General features: G+C 45.6%; 1 protein-coding gene across 2 annotated transcripts in view; it reads left to right on the top strand.

Annotated features, from left to right (window-relative positions):
• The window catches only part of ASTN1 (astrotactin 1), a 290,796-nt gene that overhangs the window by 204,959 nt on the left and 66,223 nt on the right, over positions 1 to 19,614 (top strand). For both annotated transcript variants that reach the window (XM_040636245.1, XM_040636244.1), the window contains exons 12-15: positions 6,866 to 7,032; positions 9,854 to 10,048; positions 11,471 to 11,598; positions 18,091 to 18,195. In XM_040636245.1, coding sequence (XP_040492179.1) covers positions 6,866 to 7,032; positions 9,854 to 10,048; positions 11,471 to 11,598; positions 18,091 to 18,195 — 595 coding nt within the window. The remainder of the gene's footprint in view (positions 1 to 6,865; positions 7,033 to 9,853; positions 10,049 to 11,470; positions 11,599 to 18,090; positions 18,196 to 19,614) is intronic.

Raw genomic sequence — 19,614 nt, 5'->3', positions numbered from 1 at the left:
TAGGCGGAGACCTGGCCGATCCATCAAAGGAACGGAAAGCAGAACAGAGGACCATCAGGAAAGGACAAAGACAAGTGTTCTTTGGTTCTGTCTTCCAGAGGCAGCCAGGAGGTGAGGTGATGTCCCACAGTGCGGCCCTCCCTTGGGCCGGTCCACTTTCAGATGTCTTGAGCAAGGAGCTTCCCAACTGGGTCCCTCAGGAGACAATTTCACTGTCTAATGGAGCTTCCAGCTGAGACACATTTTTTCCCTCCTATTCAACCTGCATTTCTTCATTCAGATTTCAACCTTTCATTCCTCACTGCTCTCTCGGGTCATTCTGAGTACTGAACCACTGCGTGTGCACGTGCGTGGATCCCTCTCTCCAACCCGCCCCGCCCCCATCCCAGCTGGTCCCGGATGAATTTGAGTGTGCTCACACCTTCACACACATGCACACGATACACTCTCCGTCTCCTCCCACCTCCCTGCCTCTTTCCCGAGCCCGAAGGGTTGCCTGTCAAGTGCCTTCTGTCGGTGATCCTAGCCCCTTTTACTTGGCATGTAGCCTTGCTGGTATATTTTTGTACTTTTAGCACTGTAATCTGTGAGACGGAGCAAGCAGGAATAGTTCCGATGAATATGCATTTGCAATAAGGCCGCCGCGTTTTAGAATCCGAGCCACTGCAGAAAGTCACCCAATAAGACCAGTGCTTGGGATTAGCATAATACTTTAAAGTCACTGGTCCAGGGTGGCGGTTGGAGGAAGGAGGGACCCACCGACTGGCAGGCCATTCAATTGACTGTTTTTCCTTGGCCATAAAGCACGTGATCCCTGAGACAGGAGGACTGATGGGGTGAGAGCTGATGTGCCACATCATGACCCTTGGGATGGTCCTGAGAAGTAGACCAGGGACCCCCCACTGATGCGTTACCAGAGCAGTCCTGAGTCATCTGGAGGTGGACCAGGGACAGCAGCGGACCTGGCACCAAACTGCAGTTCGGGAGAATTGGGCTACCATTCTCCTCTCCACGGAAACCCTGACATTCAGTTAGTTCTCTGGGTGCTGAACTGAAAGCCTTCTCAGGAAAGCCGTGTTTTCATGAAAGGAGAAAGAGGTGAGGAACCCAGAACACCCTGGCCCTTAAGGAACCCAGGAGAGCGGCAGAGATGTGGGACAGAAGGACGCACCCGGGCATTTTCCTGACTGGACGCCAGCCAGACAGGTGGGGCTGGTGCGCCCTGGCCGCTCAATCTTCATTCTTTCTAGGAAGGCAGGACATGTTTCTCGGGTATGCATGGACTCCCACAGGGTTAATTGCTACCCGGTTAATTGCCCTATTGTTTATGTTGTCTCTGAGGACAGAAAACAAATGCCCGTGAAAGGCACAGACCTGTAGAAGCCACAGTCCCTCTGTGCCAAACCAGACCACTCTCCCAAAGCAGGGATTGTTGAATCTTTGGGAGGGTTCCCAGAGCAGAGGTCAGCTGCCCGCCGCCGATACCTTGGGTCTTACTTCTACCCCTTGTCCTTACTGTGCCAAGGTGGGAGCAGGAGTCCTTCCCTGGAAAGCACAAGAGTAGGGGTTCTGTGTTCTGTGAAGTTCCATTAGGTCCTGCAGAGCTACTGTATTACTGTCCTATTGCTGCTGTAACAAATGACCACAGGTTTTTAGGGGCTTCAAACAATACTCATTTATTATCTTACAGCTCTGTAGGCGAGAATCCAACATGAGTCTCACTGGGCTAAAATCAAGTGTCAGTGGGACTGAATTCCTTTCTCGAGGCTCCAGGGAAGAATCCACTGCCTTCTCTTCCTTAGCTTCTAGAGTTTGCCCTCGGGTTTGGCTCGTGGTCTGCTCTTGCATCTTTAAAGCCAGCTACATTGCATTTTTCTGGCCATTCTTCTGTAGCATATGCTCTCTGATCTTCTGCTTCCCTCATCCACTTTTAAGGACTCTTGTGATTATGTTGGGTCCACCTGAATCATCCAGGATGATATCTCCATCTCAACCTGACCTGCAAAGCCCTTTCGGTCATATAAGGTGACATGTTCGCGGGTTCCGGAGGTCATATTGCTGACATCCTTGGGGGCCATGGGTGGGAGATGGCAGTGGGATCGGAACAGACTTGGTAGGCTGGACGCTGGTCCCCACTCCCAGCTTGAACCAGGCCATCCTCATTCTCACCAAGCCTACCTACTGAGGTTTAAGTTAAAACTTGGAAAGTTTGGAAATTATTTCCAACGCTATAAAATAATGGAAAGCCTGTGCTCTATTGCTCCTTCTGCATCTTCACACTCATCCTGAAAGTGGCCAAAAGGTGGCCTTGCTTCGTGCTCTATCTGCATGGGCTTAGGTGAGCAGACCGTGGCCTTGGAAGGCAAGAGGTGGGCTGTCCAGCTTTCTCGTGTAATGAACACATGACCTTCCCTGCCAGAGCGTTATGCTCTAATGAGCTTTGAATTACCCAGTGACCCTGCCGCCCTTCTGTCCACATGCTGTCCACAATGGTTTCCCATGAAATGTATCATTTCGCCTCTGCTGGAGCGCAGATGTGTGGAGACCATTACAGATGACCATATCTCTTTCTCTCTGTAGGACAGTGAGCAGAAGTGTATGCCTCAGAGGCGTTCAGAGAAATGGGGGCAGGAAGCTGAAATGTAAATTTAATTCCATCAGACTTTCCCCTTGGGAGAAGTCTTGCATGGCTTGGGCTTGTGTGTCAGAGCCCATCAAAAAGTCAGGGAAATTATTATTTGTAAAAGGGAGATTGCCATGTAGTAAAGGGAGCTTGTTTTGAGTGAGCATTGCGGTTGAATATCTTATCAATCAGCCAGGTCAGGCAAGGCGGACTCAGCTGCGGGAAAGTGTTCCTCTTCTTCCAGAGGCCCTGAACATGCTCCCTTGTCCATCACTCGTATTCATCTGCCAACAGAGCATTTGCCTCATAATCTGAAACTGAAGGGTGTGTGTCTCAGGCTCAGTGAGATTTGACTAGACTCTTAAGTAATCAATCAACCAAAAATCATTGGTAGTAAAAGAGGGGAGACACAGTGGAGAAAAGGAGTTGAATGGGGGAAAATCATTTTAATCTCATTAGCAAATGATGCCTTAGACCAGTAATAAGTCAAGAAGCCATGAGCATCTCATGAAAGATGATTAACCTTGTGTATTTTAGGGGTCACTAAAATATGAGCTCATTTATTGGACCTTCTTGATGGGGGAGGGTTGTTGCCATAATAAATGGAGTTTTCTTTTAAAGCCTGTAGTTTATAAAGGCTCTGGGATGGTGAAATGTAACCTATGCAAAGAGGGGTTGATGTATGAACTTGGGGCTCAATCCTAAGCAAACAGTTCTCTTTTAAGGAACAAGTGAAGGCGTTGTCCATAAGCCAGGAGATGAGAATGGCCAACATTTGCAAAGAGAAAATGCCAGCTCATCCTGGAGATAGGATTTCTCTCCTGATGACTGGGCTCTGCTGCAGATACTTCTAGGAAGAAGGCATGGTTTGGAGCCTGTGGTTTTCTTTGTATTTAGATTCAGATTTTGAGGAGTCTAGAATGTGAACACAACAGTACAAGAAGCATGTAGGTGAAAACAAAAACAGTGTTACACGGTGGGAAACTTGATTGACCAGACCCCTTGGAGAATGGGTGTACTGGTTCAACCAGGGTTGAGAAGAAAACTCTATTTTCTGTTTCAGCCTTTTTTTCCTGGAAACCTTTCAAAAATATTTTTCTCTGAACTGCAGACCAAGTAAGTTACAGTGCAGTGAAGATAATTGCATCTTTTTCAGTGATTGAGGATCTTGTCTTGCCTTCAGGGTCATTGCTCTAGACATTTTGAGTGTTTTTGCCTTATAAATATATGCATCCCTAATATGTGTGTGTGTGTGTGTGTGTGTGTGTGTGTGTGTGTGTGTGTGTGTGAAAGATGGGGGACTGAGAAAGACAAAGAAAAGAAAGGAAGGAAGGAAGGAAGGAAGGAAGAAAGAAAGAAAGAAAGAAAGAAAGAAAGAAAGAAAGAAAGAAAGAAAGAAAGAAAGAAAAGAAAAAAACAGGGAGAATATTAGGCTAAACCTACAAATCCATAATTGATCCCAGAATGTACTCTGGGAGTTACTCAAAACAATCAGACAAACAAACAACAAATCTACAGGATTGCTTTACCTGTTGACGTATTGAATTGACTCTATTTCTTTAGGGATTCCAATGAATCCACATTTTCTCACTCCCGAGAAGCAGCACAGCAAAGGAGAAGAAACAGACATGAGCTTTGGGGTCAAATAGATCTAGGTCCAAAATCCGATTCTGCCATTTTCCACCTCTGTGACCTTAAACCAGTTACTACTTAATCTGAGTTTACTTTTCTGTAAAATGAGGTGAAAAGAGTCTATCTGTGTTGTTGCCATTGAAGATAACACATATAGATTGTCTGGCACATAGAATGGCTTAATTCCTGACAGCTGTTATTATTATTCTAGCTTTGCTTGTACGAACAACAACAAAAATGCATCTTGGGCAAGGCAGCTAACTGTCTTCTCTCCAGCTCTCCTAAGAGAGCGTAACTATCAGGTGGTCCAATTTGGCATAGCAGCAGGCATCTAGACATTAGGGCCAGGCAAGACGCGGATATGCCAAGCTTTGGAATTCTGGAACAAAGCCTGCTTGGGTTTAATTTGGTGAAGCCTTTGTCAGAAGTCATGCTTGATGGAGCATTGTGAAAAAAAGCAGGTGGCTAGGAAGATGGGAGTCCTGGCTGGTGAGCTAGCCAATGCAAGGGTTGAAATCACATTCAGTGGGAGGACTGGCGTGGTCTCTACTTTGATGGCTTTTCTCAAGCTTTATAGAAGGAAAAAAAGAACACCAACTCATGGCAACCAGAGCAGCCCATTTAATTCCAGTCAAACTTCCACATCCATGCCGGGGCAGCCTCACAGTGGTGAAGCCAGCTCCCTTCTGGTGGCACATCTGGCCTAACAGCTGGATGGCCAAGGCAGTGGTTGGGTGGGGGCGCTAACAAAACGTGGGGGGCCATCCTCAGCCGCCTCATTTGCTTGTTTACCGTCATCTGAAACATCTGGGTTTGCACCGCATGGGGCAGCCCTTGGAAGCAACTTTAAATGCCCTCACCTTCCAGCGCTCCAGCTGGCTTCATGCGGAGGAAGGGGATGGACCAGCCTGGGAGCCTGGCGGGCCCACAGAGGGGCCATTTGTTTGGGAAATTGCAGAATTAGTGTCATCCAACAGTGCACATCCTGCTGTGATCTTGGGGGGAGGGGAGGTGTGTTTTCGGTGCACACCTGCGGCAGCTCCAGGCTACTGGAGCCAAAGTGCTTGGCAGTCAAGAGAAAGAAACAGGCAGTAGGGCAGGAGAGGGGGTGGGGGGGGTGGGGGCGCGGTAACACTGTTCCACCAAGTTTTGAAAGTTGTTTTTGATTTGGTTGTGGCTTGAGGGGAGTGTGTTCATTAGCTGACAGTATGTGCATAGAGCACCTCATTACAAGCAGGTCAGATCTAGACAGACCCCCCGCTCTGCCCCATACTAGCTGCTTGACCCTGGGCAAGTTATCAGCCCTCTTGCAGCCTGTGTGAAAGGATCCGCTGTAGTGCAGACGTGCAGGATCCATTGAACAGACAGAAGAAGCAGGAAGGCAAAACATCTTTTTGGACTTACTTGGTGGGCTCCAGTGCACCGAATTCATGCATGAATTGGCAGTGTTAATGCTTTCCACAGTTACTAAATGAGGCTAATATAGGGTGTTGCCAGCGTAATGCCCAGCTCCTACGAAGTGTTCAGTAAACAGTAACTGTTGTGTGAGAGACTGTTCGGGTGTAAGCTAAGGATGGGCCAGCCGAGTCATGGACCCCATAGCCAGCCTGCCAAGTTTCGGGTGTGGTCCTGCCGTGATCAGCAGTGGGACTTTCACAGAGTTTTCTGTGCCCGTGGTTTCTTCACATGTCACATGGGGCTGATCATACTACATACTCCAGGGGATGTTACAAGGGCTGAATGAGTAAGACAGACAGGACTTAGACCCGGCCTGGTGCGCGATGGGGGCTGCAGGAGCGCTCCTGCTGCTTACCAAGCCCCTTTGTCTTCCCCAGATTCTGGCTGACATCTCTTCCTGGATTATCTTCTTTGCTGGAACTCCTGGGGAGTTCACTGAGGGCATAGCAGTGCAGCGAAGCAAATTCTTTCGCAATAAGAGTGTCCAGGACACTGGGATAAAGCCCAAAGCCAAGTGTAGCACCGTGGGTGACCATGTAGCAGATGCCCTTGTCTTGCGTCTTCTGCAGGGTGTCCTCGAGGCAGGAAGGTCATGAGTATGGCCACTTCTACCAGGAGAGCAGGGAAACCCCCCTCCAGGGTCACAGAGAAAGTCCACTTCCTCCTTCCAGCTGGAAGCCCTCGCTCTGTCCATTCCCTCCAACCCTGTTGACTATCTGGTACCAACGTTGGCAATGTGTTTGCGTGTTAAAAAAAAAAAAAAAGTCCTACTAATACTAAGTGCAAACAGCAGCACTCCTTCCCCTTGGTCCAAAGAAGTCTCTGTTAATGCTGTTCCATTCTGGTCCGCCACTTCCACCCAGTTGGGAGTCCAGCACACCTCGCCCTGTCTTGCTGTGATGTTCCCTTCCTGCCTGTTTGGAGGCAGTGGCTTTAATGCAAATGTGTGTGATGTGTGCCCAGAGAGAAGCAAGATGTCGAAAAGGTCACTTGCTTTTAAAGGGAGTCCAGTGTAGTGGGAAATTCGTGCATTAGTTGCCAATGTTAATGGTTTCAAGGCTGAGTGCTAAAAATAGGCGTCAGTGGTTACGGTTCCCCGAGAACCCAGTCCCCTGATTCACCTCCCTGCGTGGTGGTTTTTGATTGTGCCAGTGCCCGTCCGGACTGAGCCCCATGAAGGACAGCTCTGGCTGCTATGACCGCCACATTGGGGTGGACTGCTCAGATGGCTTCAATGGCGGCTGTGAGCAGCTGTGTCTCCAGCAGATGGCGCCCTTCCCGGACGACCCCACCTTGTACAACATCCTCATGTTCTGCGGGTGAGTTGCCCATGAGGCCAACCAGCTTGCTGGGGTGCTGGACATTCAGCGTTAAAACCAGGAAAGGAAATCTAAAAGAACCGGTCACCCTAGGCCAGTGCTGAGGCTCTGAGGAAAGAGCCTTTCGGGACAGGAAGAGCAGCACTTTTAATATCAGAGTTGGGAGGCCCTTCAGAGAAAGTCTAGCCCCATCCCCGTGGGAGAGGAACCTGACCACAGTCATTGCCTGCATATATCAGAATTTTCCAGACCGTGTTCCCTGGAACTATGTTAACGTGTTTTGTGATGAAAGGATTCTGTGGTCCAGAAACTCTGGAAAGATTGTGTAAAGCTGATTAATTATCAAAGAAGAGGAGGGGGGAAAACTTTGGAAGAGTGGAAACATCACTGAGTTCTGTCCCTGAAGGCCCACCCTCCCACAGACATGCTAATTCCTCAGGGCAGTTCCTCCACAGTGGGGTTCAGCGGCTCCCTCAAGACTGGGAGCTGGTAAGTGGAAAGATGAGGATTAGAATTCAGGCCCTCTGCGTTTTTTTTTTTTTTTTTTTTTTTTTAATTCTGTGGTTCCTTCAAAATTTAAATTTACACCTCTGACTAGAATTATATTTAAAGACCGTTTCTTATTATAGTTATAAAGTAAATAGCAATTTGACCCATCTTTATACACTCTTGGTTTGCTTGTCTGCCCTTCCTTCCCCTTTCCTTCCCCTTCCCTTCTGCTCTCTCCCCACTCCTTCCCTGCCACCCCCTTCCCCCACCTCTGTCTTCCTGCCTGTCAGGGAGGGTGCATACTTTAGGCCATATGCCACTGGGCCGCACAGATGAATGAAGTGCTGTTCTTGCCCTCAGGGATCTCCTACTCTAAGAGGCTTGCAAGGAAAATCAGGGTTTATAATAATACAGCTCTGCCCTTTTGGCTCTGTCGCTAAAAGCCAGTGCCTACTGAATACTCAGGACAAGATCATTGGGTGGAGTCGTAATGTTATTTTATTGTATTTCATCGAAATTTATTTCTTTTCAATTGACAGTTTTTACCTTCAGTTTCTTGTAAGATACCATTCCGTAAACGGAAGCGTGATCTAAATGTTAATGTCTCTATGATGTTATCGTGATGGTTGACCCACTTCAATTCATAGAGATAAATTTATAAAGTCTTTAATAAACATAGATTTGTGCACCCGGTTTGTGCAGAGACTCTAGCTAAGTGTTAGATACAGGATAGGGGTGTGGGACAGTGCGGAAGGGGGAGCTGTTGGGACACTCAGGAGGGACGGGGAGGGAATCAGCCAGCTTCACAGTTCTTTCCAGAAACAGTAAGTTACGGCTCCTGGAAGGAGCCACTTCACCATCTCGTCCCAGACCTGGGCTGGAGCCACAGAATCGTTTGTGGGTCTCCCATCACATCCGTGGCCTGCACTAACGCCGTAGGTTCCTAACCGGACTCTGTTATTTCAGCTGGGATTCGGTGTTTGGGAAATTAGCACTCTCCAAGCCATTGCAGACGCCAAAAGAGTCCCTTGACTTGCCATTTCTATGTAAAGCCTAAATCACCTGCACTGATAATTAAAGAGCTCTAGTCATGCCTGTTAACACAAATACGTAAGTGTAAATGGGGGATACAAAGAGTTAAAGTTCCGGTAACTGGACCTCATTTGTCCCTCTGCTGGTAATACGATAAGATTTGATGAGTATTTGCTGTTTGCTGAGGACACTATAAGTCCTTTAAGTTCGTTGTCTCTCGCGATCTTCTCAACAACCCTGCAAAGCAGCTTTTCCCCCCGCCTTTTACAGATGTGGAAACTGAAACTCAGAGAGTTTCATCAGCTGACCTGAGGTCACTCAGTAAAGGGCAACATCACTGCTTCTCACCACTTAACGCTATGATTATTTGTTCCTCCATATAGAAGAGACATCTTTACCTTGTTGCGACAATTACCATAGATAGTAATAAATGATGTGTTTTAATGTCATGAGCATCTGTAAATTCTAAATCTGGTATAGTTTAAGGAGAGACCCCCATGAAATTAATATGCTTTTTAAATGACAGGTTTATCAAAGTAGTGCTTGAACTAACAAATTATATTCTTCTCAATATAACTACAAATAAGGTCCAATTAATGACTTACGGGTCATTGAGCCTTGTTTACCAACATCAGTATTGCTCTTCCATTAGAGTAACTGTCCATGTTTAATGGGGAGGGACACCAAGGAGGTGTTCACACGGCGTGCCCTTGTGTCTGTTTAGTTCAGGAAGGCTACTGTGAATGGAGGGGGAGTTAATATGGGATGATCTTGTGTTTGGATACATTCAAACAAAACACAGTCAGAAGATGATCAGTCTTTCTAATTTCTTAGTTGACTTGTCACAGGACCAGATTAGAAGGTTATTAATTTCTTAAGCACAGTGTCACTCCTTTCACTGCCTCATTACCCTCCAAACAAATGCAGGGTCTGGCCACATATATGGTCTTGGAGAAAGGTTCTAAAATACCTCAGATTTAAGTGTGGTAACTCACTTACAAGCTTATCTCCAGTGATTCTTACCCCGACCTGTCTGGGAGAGGATCCACTTAGCAGAGGAAGCACTCTAAAGCTCTGAAAGCACTTATCTGCAAAGGAAAGGTGAAAGATTCCCTCCGGTCACCTAGGTTTGTAAGCTTAAGAAACTGAGATCTAAAGAGGACAAAATCGAACTGAGATACTCATCATGTTTACCACCCAACACCCTCCCAGAGGCATTTCTGCCCAATCTGTTGGGTTGAGTTGACTGCATAGCTCGTTGATGGAACAACTTTTTATCTTGAGTTTCCTACCGTGTTAGGTGCATCGAGGATTACAAGCTCGGTGTGGATGGTCGCTCTTGCCAACTCATCGCAGAGACCTGCCCAGAGGGAGGAGACTGTGGGGAAAGCAGGGAGGTTCCCATGAACCAGACCCTCTTTGGGGAGATGTTCTTTGGTTACAACAACCATTCCAAGGAAGTGGCTGCAGGACAAGTGCTGAAAGGAACATTCAGGTGAATCTCGTGTCTATGGAACTGGTTACTCATGGCTACTGATGGCTCTTCTTCCCTGAAGAGCTTTAAAGTCAACATAAACGTTTGCACCTTGGAGCAAGATGAACATGATCCTAAAAGGACAGGTTGTGTTCTCGCCCATGGTCTTCTCCTCTTTCCAGAACTCGGGACCCATGCTTCCTCTAGGTGAACAGTAGAGTGTTAAATTTCTATCTTGCCCAGGTAGGGACTGCAAGATTTTCCGTGGAAGGCGCTAGAGAATGCTCACATTCTGTTTGGCTCTGAGTGGAAGAATCAGTGTGTCAGTCAGTCTAGAATAGCAATCCTCAAGTATGGCCCACAGTTCCTGAGGGTCCCTGAGATCGTTATAGGGGATATTCAAGGTCCTGCCTTTTCCAACTACAGAGAGGCTGGGTTTTCTTCATTCACATCAACCCAAAAAATACCTTGCAATAGTTGCATGCAGAGGTGAGAATCCAGCTGTTTTCTATTAAGTCAGATGTTTAAAAAATTTGCAAAAAATATAAAAAACATCACTCTTCTCATCATTTTTCATAATACGTTCAGATCTAATGGGTTGATTATTGTCATATTTAGATGGATTAATACATATTTCTAAAACTTCTCTTTCAATTTCTAATATGGTAAATATGGACAGATAAAATCCACACAAACAAAAGCTACTTGGAGTGTTCACTTATTTTTAAAACTATAAAGGGGTCCTGAGAACAAAATGTTTGGAACCATTGATTTAGAACATTTCTTGGAGAGTCTCCATTTGACCCCTGTTCCTATTGTCTCTTAGGCTATTAGAGTACATCTTCCTCAGAACTCATGCTTTCCGGGAGATAATGATGATGGGGGGGAGGGGGAGGAGGAGGAGAATGTCATAATATGAACCAGCAATTGATAGCAACCTAGGCCTGGACTCCTGTGAGCAAACCAATAGTAAGTATCCAAACCTGTTCTTGAAGTCAGTTGCTGTTTCTGTTACAGACTGTAGGCTTTACTAATATTTCCCCTTTTAGGCTGGGATTTCATTTGCCAGTGGCAAGCAGTAATGTGTCATAACCAATCTTGTGGCAGCTAGAATTTTCTCTGTAGTCTAGAAACGAGACTGCGTCTGTCTAGGTCTTGTGGAGGGTGGATCAGGAGTAGCGCCTGGGAAGGGAGGGAGGGAATAATGTTCTCAATCTTCTGAGTAGACGTTTTCAACTGATGTCTTTCTTTTCTGTCCTAGCCCTCACCCTGCCTCTCACACCCTGTCCTGTTCCAGACATGTCCATCAAGTGGGGTTCACTGGGAGGGGAACCTCTTGGTCCAGGAAGAATTTTTTTTTATTGTAGGTTGAGCTATAGATTGCCCACCAAGGAGTGGGGTTCACCTTGACACTCAGAAATGAAAATCTGCTTCTGTTTCCAGGCAAAACAACTTTGCTCGAGGTTTAGACCAGCAACTGCCAGATGGTCTTGTGGTGGCCACCGTTCCCCTGGAGAATCAGTGCCTGGAGGAAATCTCGGAGCCCACGCCTGACCCCGAGTTCCTGACTGGTGAGTATGCCTCCTGCCTTACTCAACTGGCAAAAACCAGGCAGCTCCCAACAGTTTCATAAAATCAAAACTCTTGACCTCTCTTGTTTCCATTTTCATTTCATCGCCAGTGATTTCCTTGATACACAATAAAAGCGCAATTCTAAAACACTCTAGTAGGATTATTTGTCAATAAATTGCCAAGATTATTATAGAATATCTGCAAATGGTCTAATAATACCTTTCTCTGCTAGTCTTATTGGGATGCTTTGAAAACAGATGGCATAATAGATGGGTCAAAGTTCAGAGGTCTCAGTGGATTAGAGGGAGTAGAGTCAGAGAGGAGGTGGACAGCTACCATCGCCTAGATATCTGTCACTGGGGCCACTGGGTTCCCTGGCAGGTACTTACGGACCAGTGTGAAGGAGGAGAAAATGACAGAGCTTTGTTGTCAAATGACCCAGACTTTGTGTCACGGCTCTGCTACTTCCTAGTTGTGTGACCTTAGAAAATGCAGTCTCTTGGGGGCTCATGGCTCTCGTCACAAGTTGGAAATAATGCCCCTCAACGCTGTTTTGAGCCCATTGATATTCTTCCCTTGGGCTCATTATGGAAATAAGGATGGGTTGATTGGGAAAGGCAGGAACTTCAGGGGCTACTCCTCCTTTCTGAGCCTCTGAAGACCACCCTCCCATTAATGCCTCCTGGACCAAACAAGACACTTCAAAGGGTCCGATGGACCCATAAGGGGAAGCCAACCAGGAACTCAGTATCACTTGCTAGAAAGTTGAATGTGAGCTCAGTTCCACTGCTGGCTTGCTCATTTCTCCATTATTTTTCTCCCTTCCTCGTTCTATATCTCCCTAATCCTGGACCTTTCTGTCCTTTTTTCTTTCCTTTTCTGAAGAATGGATTGTGCTGAGGGCAAGCCTTTTCAAGATATCAAATTCTGTTTAAAACTTTATTTTAGACCTAAACCAGATGATAAGTAGGTCTGTCTGAGGGAGTATTGTGTAGTAATTAATCACATAGACTCTGGAGCCTGACAGCTGGGCTCAACTCTTCACTGGCTGTGTGATCTTGGACAAGTTGCCTACCTTCACTGTGCCTCAATATTTTTACTTGTGAAAATGAATATAAAACTGTCTTTCTTATAGGATGGATACAAGGAATAAATAAATTAATATTTGTAAAGTTTTTAGAATAGTTCCTGATGCATAGTGAGATGTACATTTGTTAAATATATAAGCATATCCAGGAAGAAAAAGAACAAGAACATTCGAACTATCAAATAGTGTTTTTCCTATAGAAACAGAGGGAGTAAGAGAGAAAACAATTTCAATATATTCTGGACCAGAAATAAATGTCATCAAAATCAGTTGCTTTCTGAAAGATGACACACTCACACATGCACACACCCTAAACAGAAAAAATTAAGATGCAGCCTTTGGACATATGTCTAAAGCTCCCATCTCTAGTATTAGAGAAGCTGGCTTTCTTGTTTCCACATCATTTTCTCAGAAATGCTCCCTGTGTGTGTGTAAAGTGTATGTCAAGGGAGGTGGGAGGTGACACACACAAAGAGGACAGGTTCCACAGCAGAGATATGTGTCTTCTGTTTAAAGAGCCACCAAGACCTCACATGTAACAATTTATTACAGAGGTGAGGAGATGTTACTGCAGTTGCTAGGCTGAGGGGACAGAGAGTTGTCCTGGCTCTACCTGAGGCTTTTTTGGAGGAGTCTGTGGCTAGATCTGAGAGACATCAGAAGACCACGTTTGAATCTACATCTTTGGAAATAAGGATCAAATCCAAACTGGGTCCTCGTCTACAACAGAAATTTCTTTCTCCCCAATGCCCTTGGACCTCTCTTAATTTGGCATATTAGAGGTAGAAGGAGTAGAAGGATGTCCATATGGATCACTTCTGTTCTTCATGGCCTTGAGAGAGTCAAGTCTAACATTTGATGTACAAAGGTTTGGTCTTGTTTTTTTTAAAGCCCAGAATGACTAGAAGAATTAAAGAGATGGTTGACCAAATTTCTCCCGTATTAACTTTCTGGTTCTGGTAACATTTTAATTATATCTTTCCTGAGAGTCGCATAGAGAATATCGTATCATGTTGTACTAGGTGCGATTATAGGTCATAATCCCCATAAACCTACAAGCTTAGAAGATTTTAGAGCTAAAGTGATCTTCAGAATCTTCAACCTCAGCATTTATAAGCACGGTGGTGTTTTTTCATGAAAAACCAGTGCTCCATTCATAAATAGGTTCTTTCTTTAAATACATTTGGAAAGACTATAGTTTCTACCTCTCAGCAATTTGCAAGACCTTAGCCTAGAAAGACAGGTCCCAAGCAGCCCTATACTGAAGAAATCCCTTCTGCTTCACTTGACCCAGCAATTCCCGAACCTGTTTAACCAGAGAATCCTTTGTCACATAATAACTGTTTCCATCTTTCAGAATTATTGGTTTGAAGAACATGCTGGAAAATATTGATTTATGTGCTTTATCTTGCTGAGTGCTTCCCTCTTCATCGAAATAAGAGTTAAGAACTCCGAGCTTCGCCAGACTTTTTGGTGCGACAAGTTGTGTGGAAATAAATGAAGAGCAACCAGATTAAAACAGGTGAAGGCTACTCATTCAGAGCTGGCTGTAGCAAAGGATTCAGCCACCATCACTTGCATTTTGGCCGAGACTGAAGGGCAAGCAGAGGAGCAGGAGAGCTTTAGAGGAAACAAGGGAGGGCCTCGGGTGTGCCCCGATCGGAGGCTGTTGGCATGTAGGTGGGCCAGCTAACTACAGAGGAATGAGGCATTCTAGGTAGGTGTTCAGGAGTACATATTTGCCTTTCTCTGGTTGGACCTAAGTTGGAAGCAAGAACAAAAATTAGGAAAGCTGTCAGTCATCGATCAAGTCCTGGTCATGTTGCCAGTTTTTACAGAGCATACTATTTGGCTTCCTGGACTGGTCACTAGAGATGGTGATCTGACTTCTCTAAGTCTGATTTATAGACAGTAGACTAGCTTCTTGGGCTGGTTACTAGAGATGATAGGTTGGTTTCCTGGGCTTTTTGTGTCAGATTATGGGTCAGAGTTCTATTTTTATATATGATCTGGCCATCGCCCGTTTGTATTTTGAGTCTCTCAGTTGAGAGAAAAAAGAATCCAGAGGCAGACCAAGGAGGGAGAAGAGGCTGCTGGCCACATTCATGGGCCAGTGGATGCCATAATTGCTCAGTGTGTGTGAAGATTTAGAGCTCTGATCTCTCTGGAACTTCTTCAGGTTCATCTGAAGGAAATACTCTTAGGCATAATGCGTTTCCATGACATTTCAAATAAAATAACAGGAGAAACCAATCTTCCCTCCGTCTCTTCTTCCCTTCCTCCCTCCCTCCCTTCCTCCCTTCTTCCCTCCCTTCCTTCCTTCCTTCCTTCCTCCCTTCCTCCCTCCCTTCCCTCCCTTCCTTCCTTCCTTCCTTCCTTCCTTCCTCCCTCCCTTCCTCCTTCCTCCCTTCTTCCCTCCCTTCCTCCTTCCTTCTTCCTTCCCCTCCCTTCCTTCCTTCCTTCCTTCCTTCCTTCCTTCCTTCTCCCTTCCTCCCTCCTTCCTCCCTTCTTCCCTCCTTCCTTCCTTCCTTCCTTCCTTCCTTCCTCCCTCCCTCCCTTCCTCCCTTCTTCCCTCCCTTCCTTCCTTCCTTCCCCTCCTTCCTTCCTTCCTTCCTTCCTTCCTTCCTTCCTCCCTCCCTCCCTCCCTTCCTCCCTTCTTCCCTCCCTTCCTTCCTTCCTTCCTTCCTTCCTTCCTTCCTTCCTTCCTTCCACAGAAGTGTATTCAGTCATTCTTTTTTTCAAGCATAGGTAGGGGAAAGCATGTTCTTTCTTGAGAAAACATAGAGATATTTTGTTCGCTAAAAGACTCATTGAGAGATATATTCCCAAATAATAATAAATTAAAATAAAAAACTAGAGCTGACTACATGTCAAGGGCACACTGAGAAAGAATCCTATGACCCAGCTAGAAAATATGTACTTTAAAATATCCCTTTCTTTTTAACTAAAGGACATATTATCCGTATGCAGGCTCAGAACAACGCCTCCCAAACACTGACAGCTCGCACCTGTCTCCCTGACTCCGGTGGAGCCGAGATGCGCTCAGTAGGATTGCTGTTCAGCGGCTAAGCGTTGGGGCTCAGTATCTTGGCTCATCATGGGTGAACATAGGACAACGTCATCCCTTCCTATCCCCTGAAATCCTTGCTTGCTTTATTCTTTCTTCACTCTGTCATTCTGAACTAAAGCCCAAGAATTTATAACAAAAGCGTCGAGGAAGAAACGGCCAGTGTACACAATTAGGGGTGATGAAGCAGGTGACGATCATAGATGCCAGGCGTGTATATGATGCTTTATGTTCTTCTCGGCGTGCTTTTATGCCCAGAACTTTATCGGGTTCTGGCAACCTACCTGTGAAGCAGGTTAAGATGAATGCCAGGATCGCTACTTTCCAGATAGGAGAATGGAAACGCAGGAGGTGCCCAGCCCAAAGTCACAGAGCTGGTCGGAATCGCAGGATGGAAGAGGAAGCAAGAAGTCACCTCAGCTAAGCCTCTCACTTACAGCTGAAACCACGGGCAACCAGAAGATCCCGCAGCCAGGTGGCCAGAGAGAAAGTCAGTCGGGGGCGGGCAGCAGAAACTGCCCCTCCAGCCACACGTGTTAGAACTCCGGCCTCCTGGTTTCCTGCCCGTTTCCTTTCCCGCTAGGAAACAACTCCATTAAAGGGAATGTTTTCCAATATACTGAAAAGTCTTCATTGATTGGGCTTGCTATTTTTTTTTTATTAGTAGGCTTTTTGAAATAACAGCAAGCGGGTGAGCTGACGTAACTAGAGAACGCACGTTACGTGCAGTACGTGCAACAGTTCAACAGAGCATGCACGCTTATGCTCTCAGGAAATGTGTCTTTAAGGTATGCGACTGGGGTGTTAACCCTGTAAAGTTCGAGTTTCATTCATATGCTTTTAAAATTAACCTAAAGGTGAAAAGCCAGGGTATGTAGTAGTATGACTATTGTCACAAAGCTTCATGGCCCAAAAGAAGAACATTTGAAAGAAAAGAAGGACTGAAAACCTTCTTTTAGTTTCAAGTAACGTATCTCTGATTGCCCGACATGAAATTTAAGCAGTTGATTCACTAAGCACCCCTTCTGACCTTTTTGCTTTTTTTGCCTTACCGATAGTTATTCCTGTATGATTTACACCGAAATGGAAATTTGGCAGTTACTCAGCTAATTTGATCAGAGTTGACAAACAGCTAACCAATCCCGCCCCCTCTTCATCCAGTTTATGTATTAAGTTAGTTGATTTAGCCTGAAGGAAGCATGGGTCACAATGGCAGGATCATTCAGTATGTATGTCTGTATTATCGCCATTATATTCATACACATTATACACATAATATTTACACTAGGTATCTATCTAAAGTTTCTATACATATTGCCATTCTATTTACATATATATGCGCTTACACGCATGCATACACATATATATTTATTCCTATAACTTATGCACCTAGCAAACGTTAGGCATAGAAATGAAGCTAAAACTGGTTTTCTAAGCTTAGCAAGGTGATTTTTTTTTTTTATTCCTTGTGGTCTAATTATTTTGTTTCTGTAGCAGTTTATATTTATAGTAATGACTAGAATTCAAATAGGATACCACTCTTTCTCCACGGTGCTCAAGCAGGAACAACCCATTTCAACGCATCTAAGTGGCTACAAGGGTGTGCTTGCTGAGAATAACGTTGGACGAGTCCCTTGGCTTCTCAGTTCTCCCCTTGGTAAAAGGGAGACCACAAATAAAGCGTCTGTTACAGAGTCTGGCACATAGATGGCACTCCCCACAGGGCCACCTTGCCCCTTGATGACTGCGTCACACTGACCCTGTCCCTCCTGGTGAGGAAGAAATCAGCATTATCAGCTTCAGAGTAATTAAAATGTAAATACTGAACACAAATCAGTTAAATGCGACAGAAAAATCAATGTTATCAGGTACGTGAACTGAGTCAATTACTACAGCTATTAAAGAGTAAAACTCGCGGGTGTTACAGTAAGTCTAGCGTTTCACAGAAATTTACTAAGGGAATATTATAGAAACGTTAAGAACCCCACCCTGTCTCAGATACATCTGGAACTCCATCCTGGCTCCACCTGGTGGCCTAGGGCCCTTAAGCAAACACCCTCCCTGGGCCCCAGTTTCCCTGTTTATGAAATGCAAATCATAACACCTGTCTTGCACTAACCACGTGACTTTATGTAAGCAGAGTATGCGGAGTGCTTCGCAAAATGTCTGCCGCAGAGGAAGGGTTCAATAAATGAGAGCTGTTGTCACTGTGATTCCAGAAATTCTCTCCATCAAAGAATGCTTTCTCATCTTTTCACAATGACACCTGCTAACCCAGTAGGCTTGGGACCTGAGAATCAATCACACACACTGAGCCCGCGTCTCCTCTGTCCCCAGGGATGGTGAACTTCAGTGAGGTGTCTGGATACCCTGTGTTGCAACACTGGAAGGTCCGGTCTGTGATTTACCACATCAAACTCAACCAAGTGGCCGTCTCTCAGGGTGAGCACAGCGGCAAGCCGCCCCTCCCACTTGCTCCTGGGGCGTGGAGTGCCTTTCCAAGGGCACAACCCTTTTATCCCATTGTTGCAGATACCATCGAAAACGTAGCCACTTCGAGAGATGCATAACCTATTCACTCAGATTCACCCTTAAGGGCAAACACCTGGAATCCGATCCTTGTCTAAAGATAGATTAAATTGCAAGTTTTATCTTGGACTGTAGACGTGATGGGAAGGGCAAGGTGGGGCCGGTGAAGATAAACACCTACTTTATCTTTCCTCCTGGGGTCACGCAGTGTACAGAGAGGACATGCAAAAGCAGACTTTTTATAAATTGACAGAATAAAACCTTCCAAATGCAAAGAGCATCCCTTAGAGTTTTCATACAATGAAAGAAATAGGGGAAAAGAGCAAGAAAGAGGAGGGGGCGGGGGAGGGGGTAGAAACAGCTTTTATGGTCCCTGAACAGTAAGTGAGCAAAAGACAGATAGATGATAGATAAGAAAGCGAGATACCTAATAAGTTAAGGAGTAGCGAATTCCAAAAACCAGGACAAATTGACCCAGACAGAACAGTGAGGTGCCTTGTACAAGTATTCTTTACATTTGGGCAGTAAATGCCTTGAATCAAGTTTTTTCCTAGCACTTAAGCGATCCTGATGTGCAGTTTGCAGATGGGCAAGTTAGTTGCTACAAATGAGGCCTTAATGTAGGTACACATCTCCATTCCAACTCATCCTCTTACTCCACTCCTTCCTCTGAAGCCACCTAAAGAATGTGCCAGACAGGAAGTTTATGCCGTAGAGTCTGGTTTCTCTGTGTTGGATGAAGAGGTAACTAGAGCCAGATGATGTTGGCATGCGATGACAAGACAAGGAGAGGGAACTTCGGGTCAGCAATAGGGAGGCAGAGCCTTAGCGCCAACAGGAGAGAGATAAAAGATAGGGGACAGAGAATTATAAAGAAGTGAGACCTATACTCATGAAAGGTAACGCTTTATGCATAGGGAAGGAAAATGCATTAAGGATATAAAACATTTCCATAGGACACAAGGGGACTCCGAATTCTGTTTATTTTAACTTGAAAGAGTTCTTGGCAAGAAGGGATTAGGATGGGGAATCTTACTGAAGTAAACTCTGCTGGTACAGAAAAACCTGGAAAGAACTAAGCTACTCCTCATTCTAGGAACACGTAGCAGTAGAGACGCTGTCCTGTTTCCACGCTGAGCTTGCTCCCAGCACAGGTGTCATGCGCACTGGGAGTTAACAATGGGATTTCACTGCTGCCCCGTGCCTTTCAAAGCCACGTGTGGCATCACTGGTGATGTGAACTTCTGCACTCAGGATCTCCTGCCTGGGCCAGGCTCTGCCTCGTCCTGATAGGACACAGGTGCATACAAAGGAAGGCTGACTAAAGCTGGC

This window comes from Ursus maritimus, unplaced genomic scaffold (assembly GCF_017311325.1).
Source record: "Ursus maritimus isolate PB19 unplaced genomic scaffold, ASM1731132v1 scaffold_2, whole genome shotgun sequence".
In the NCBI taxonomy this organism is placed as follows: domain Eukaryota; kingdom Metazoa; phylum Chordata; class Mammalia; order Carnivora; family Ursidae; genus Ursus; species Ursus maritimus.
Note: the sequence above shows the minus strand (reverse complement) of the source record. Positions and strands in the feature narration are given on the sequence as shown.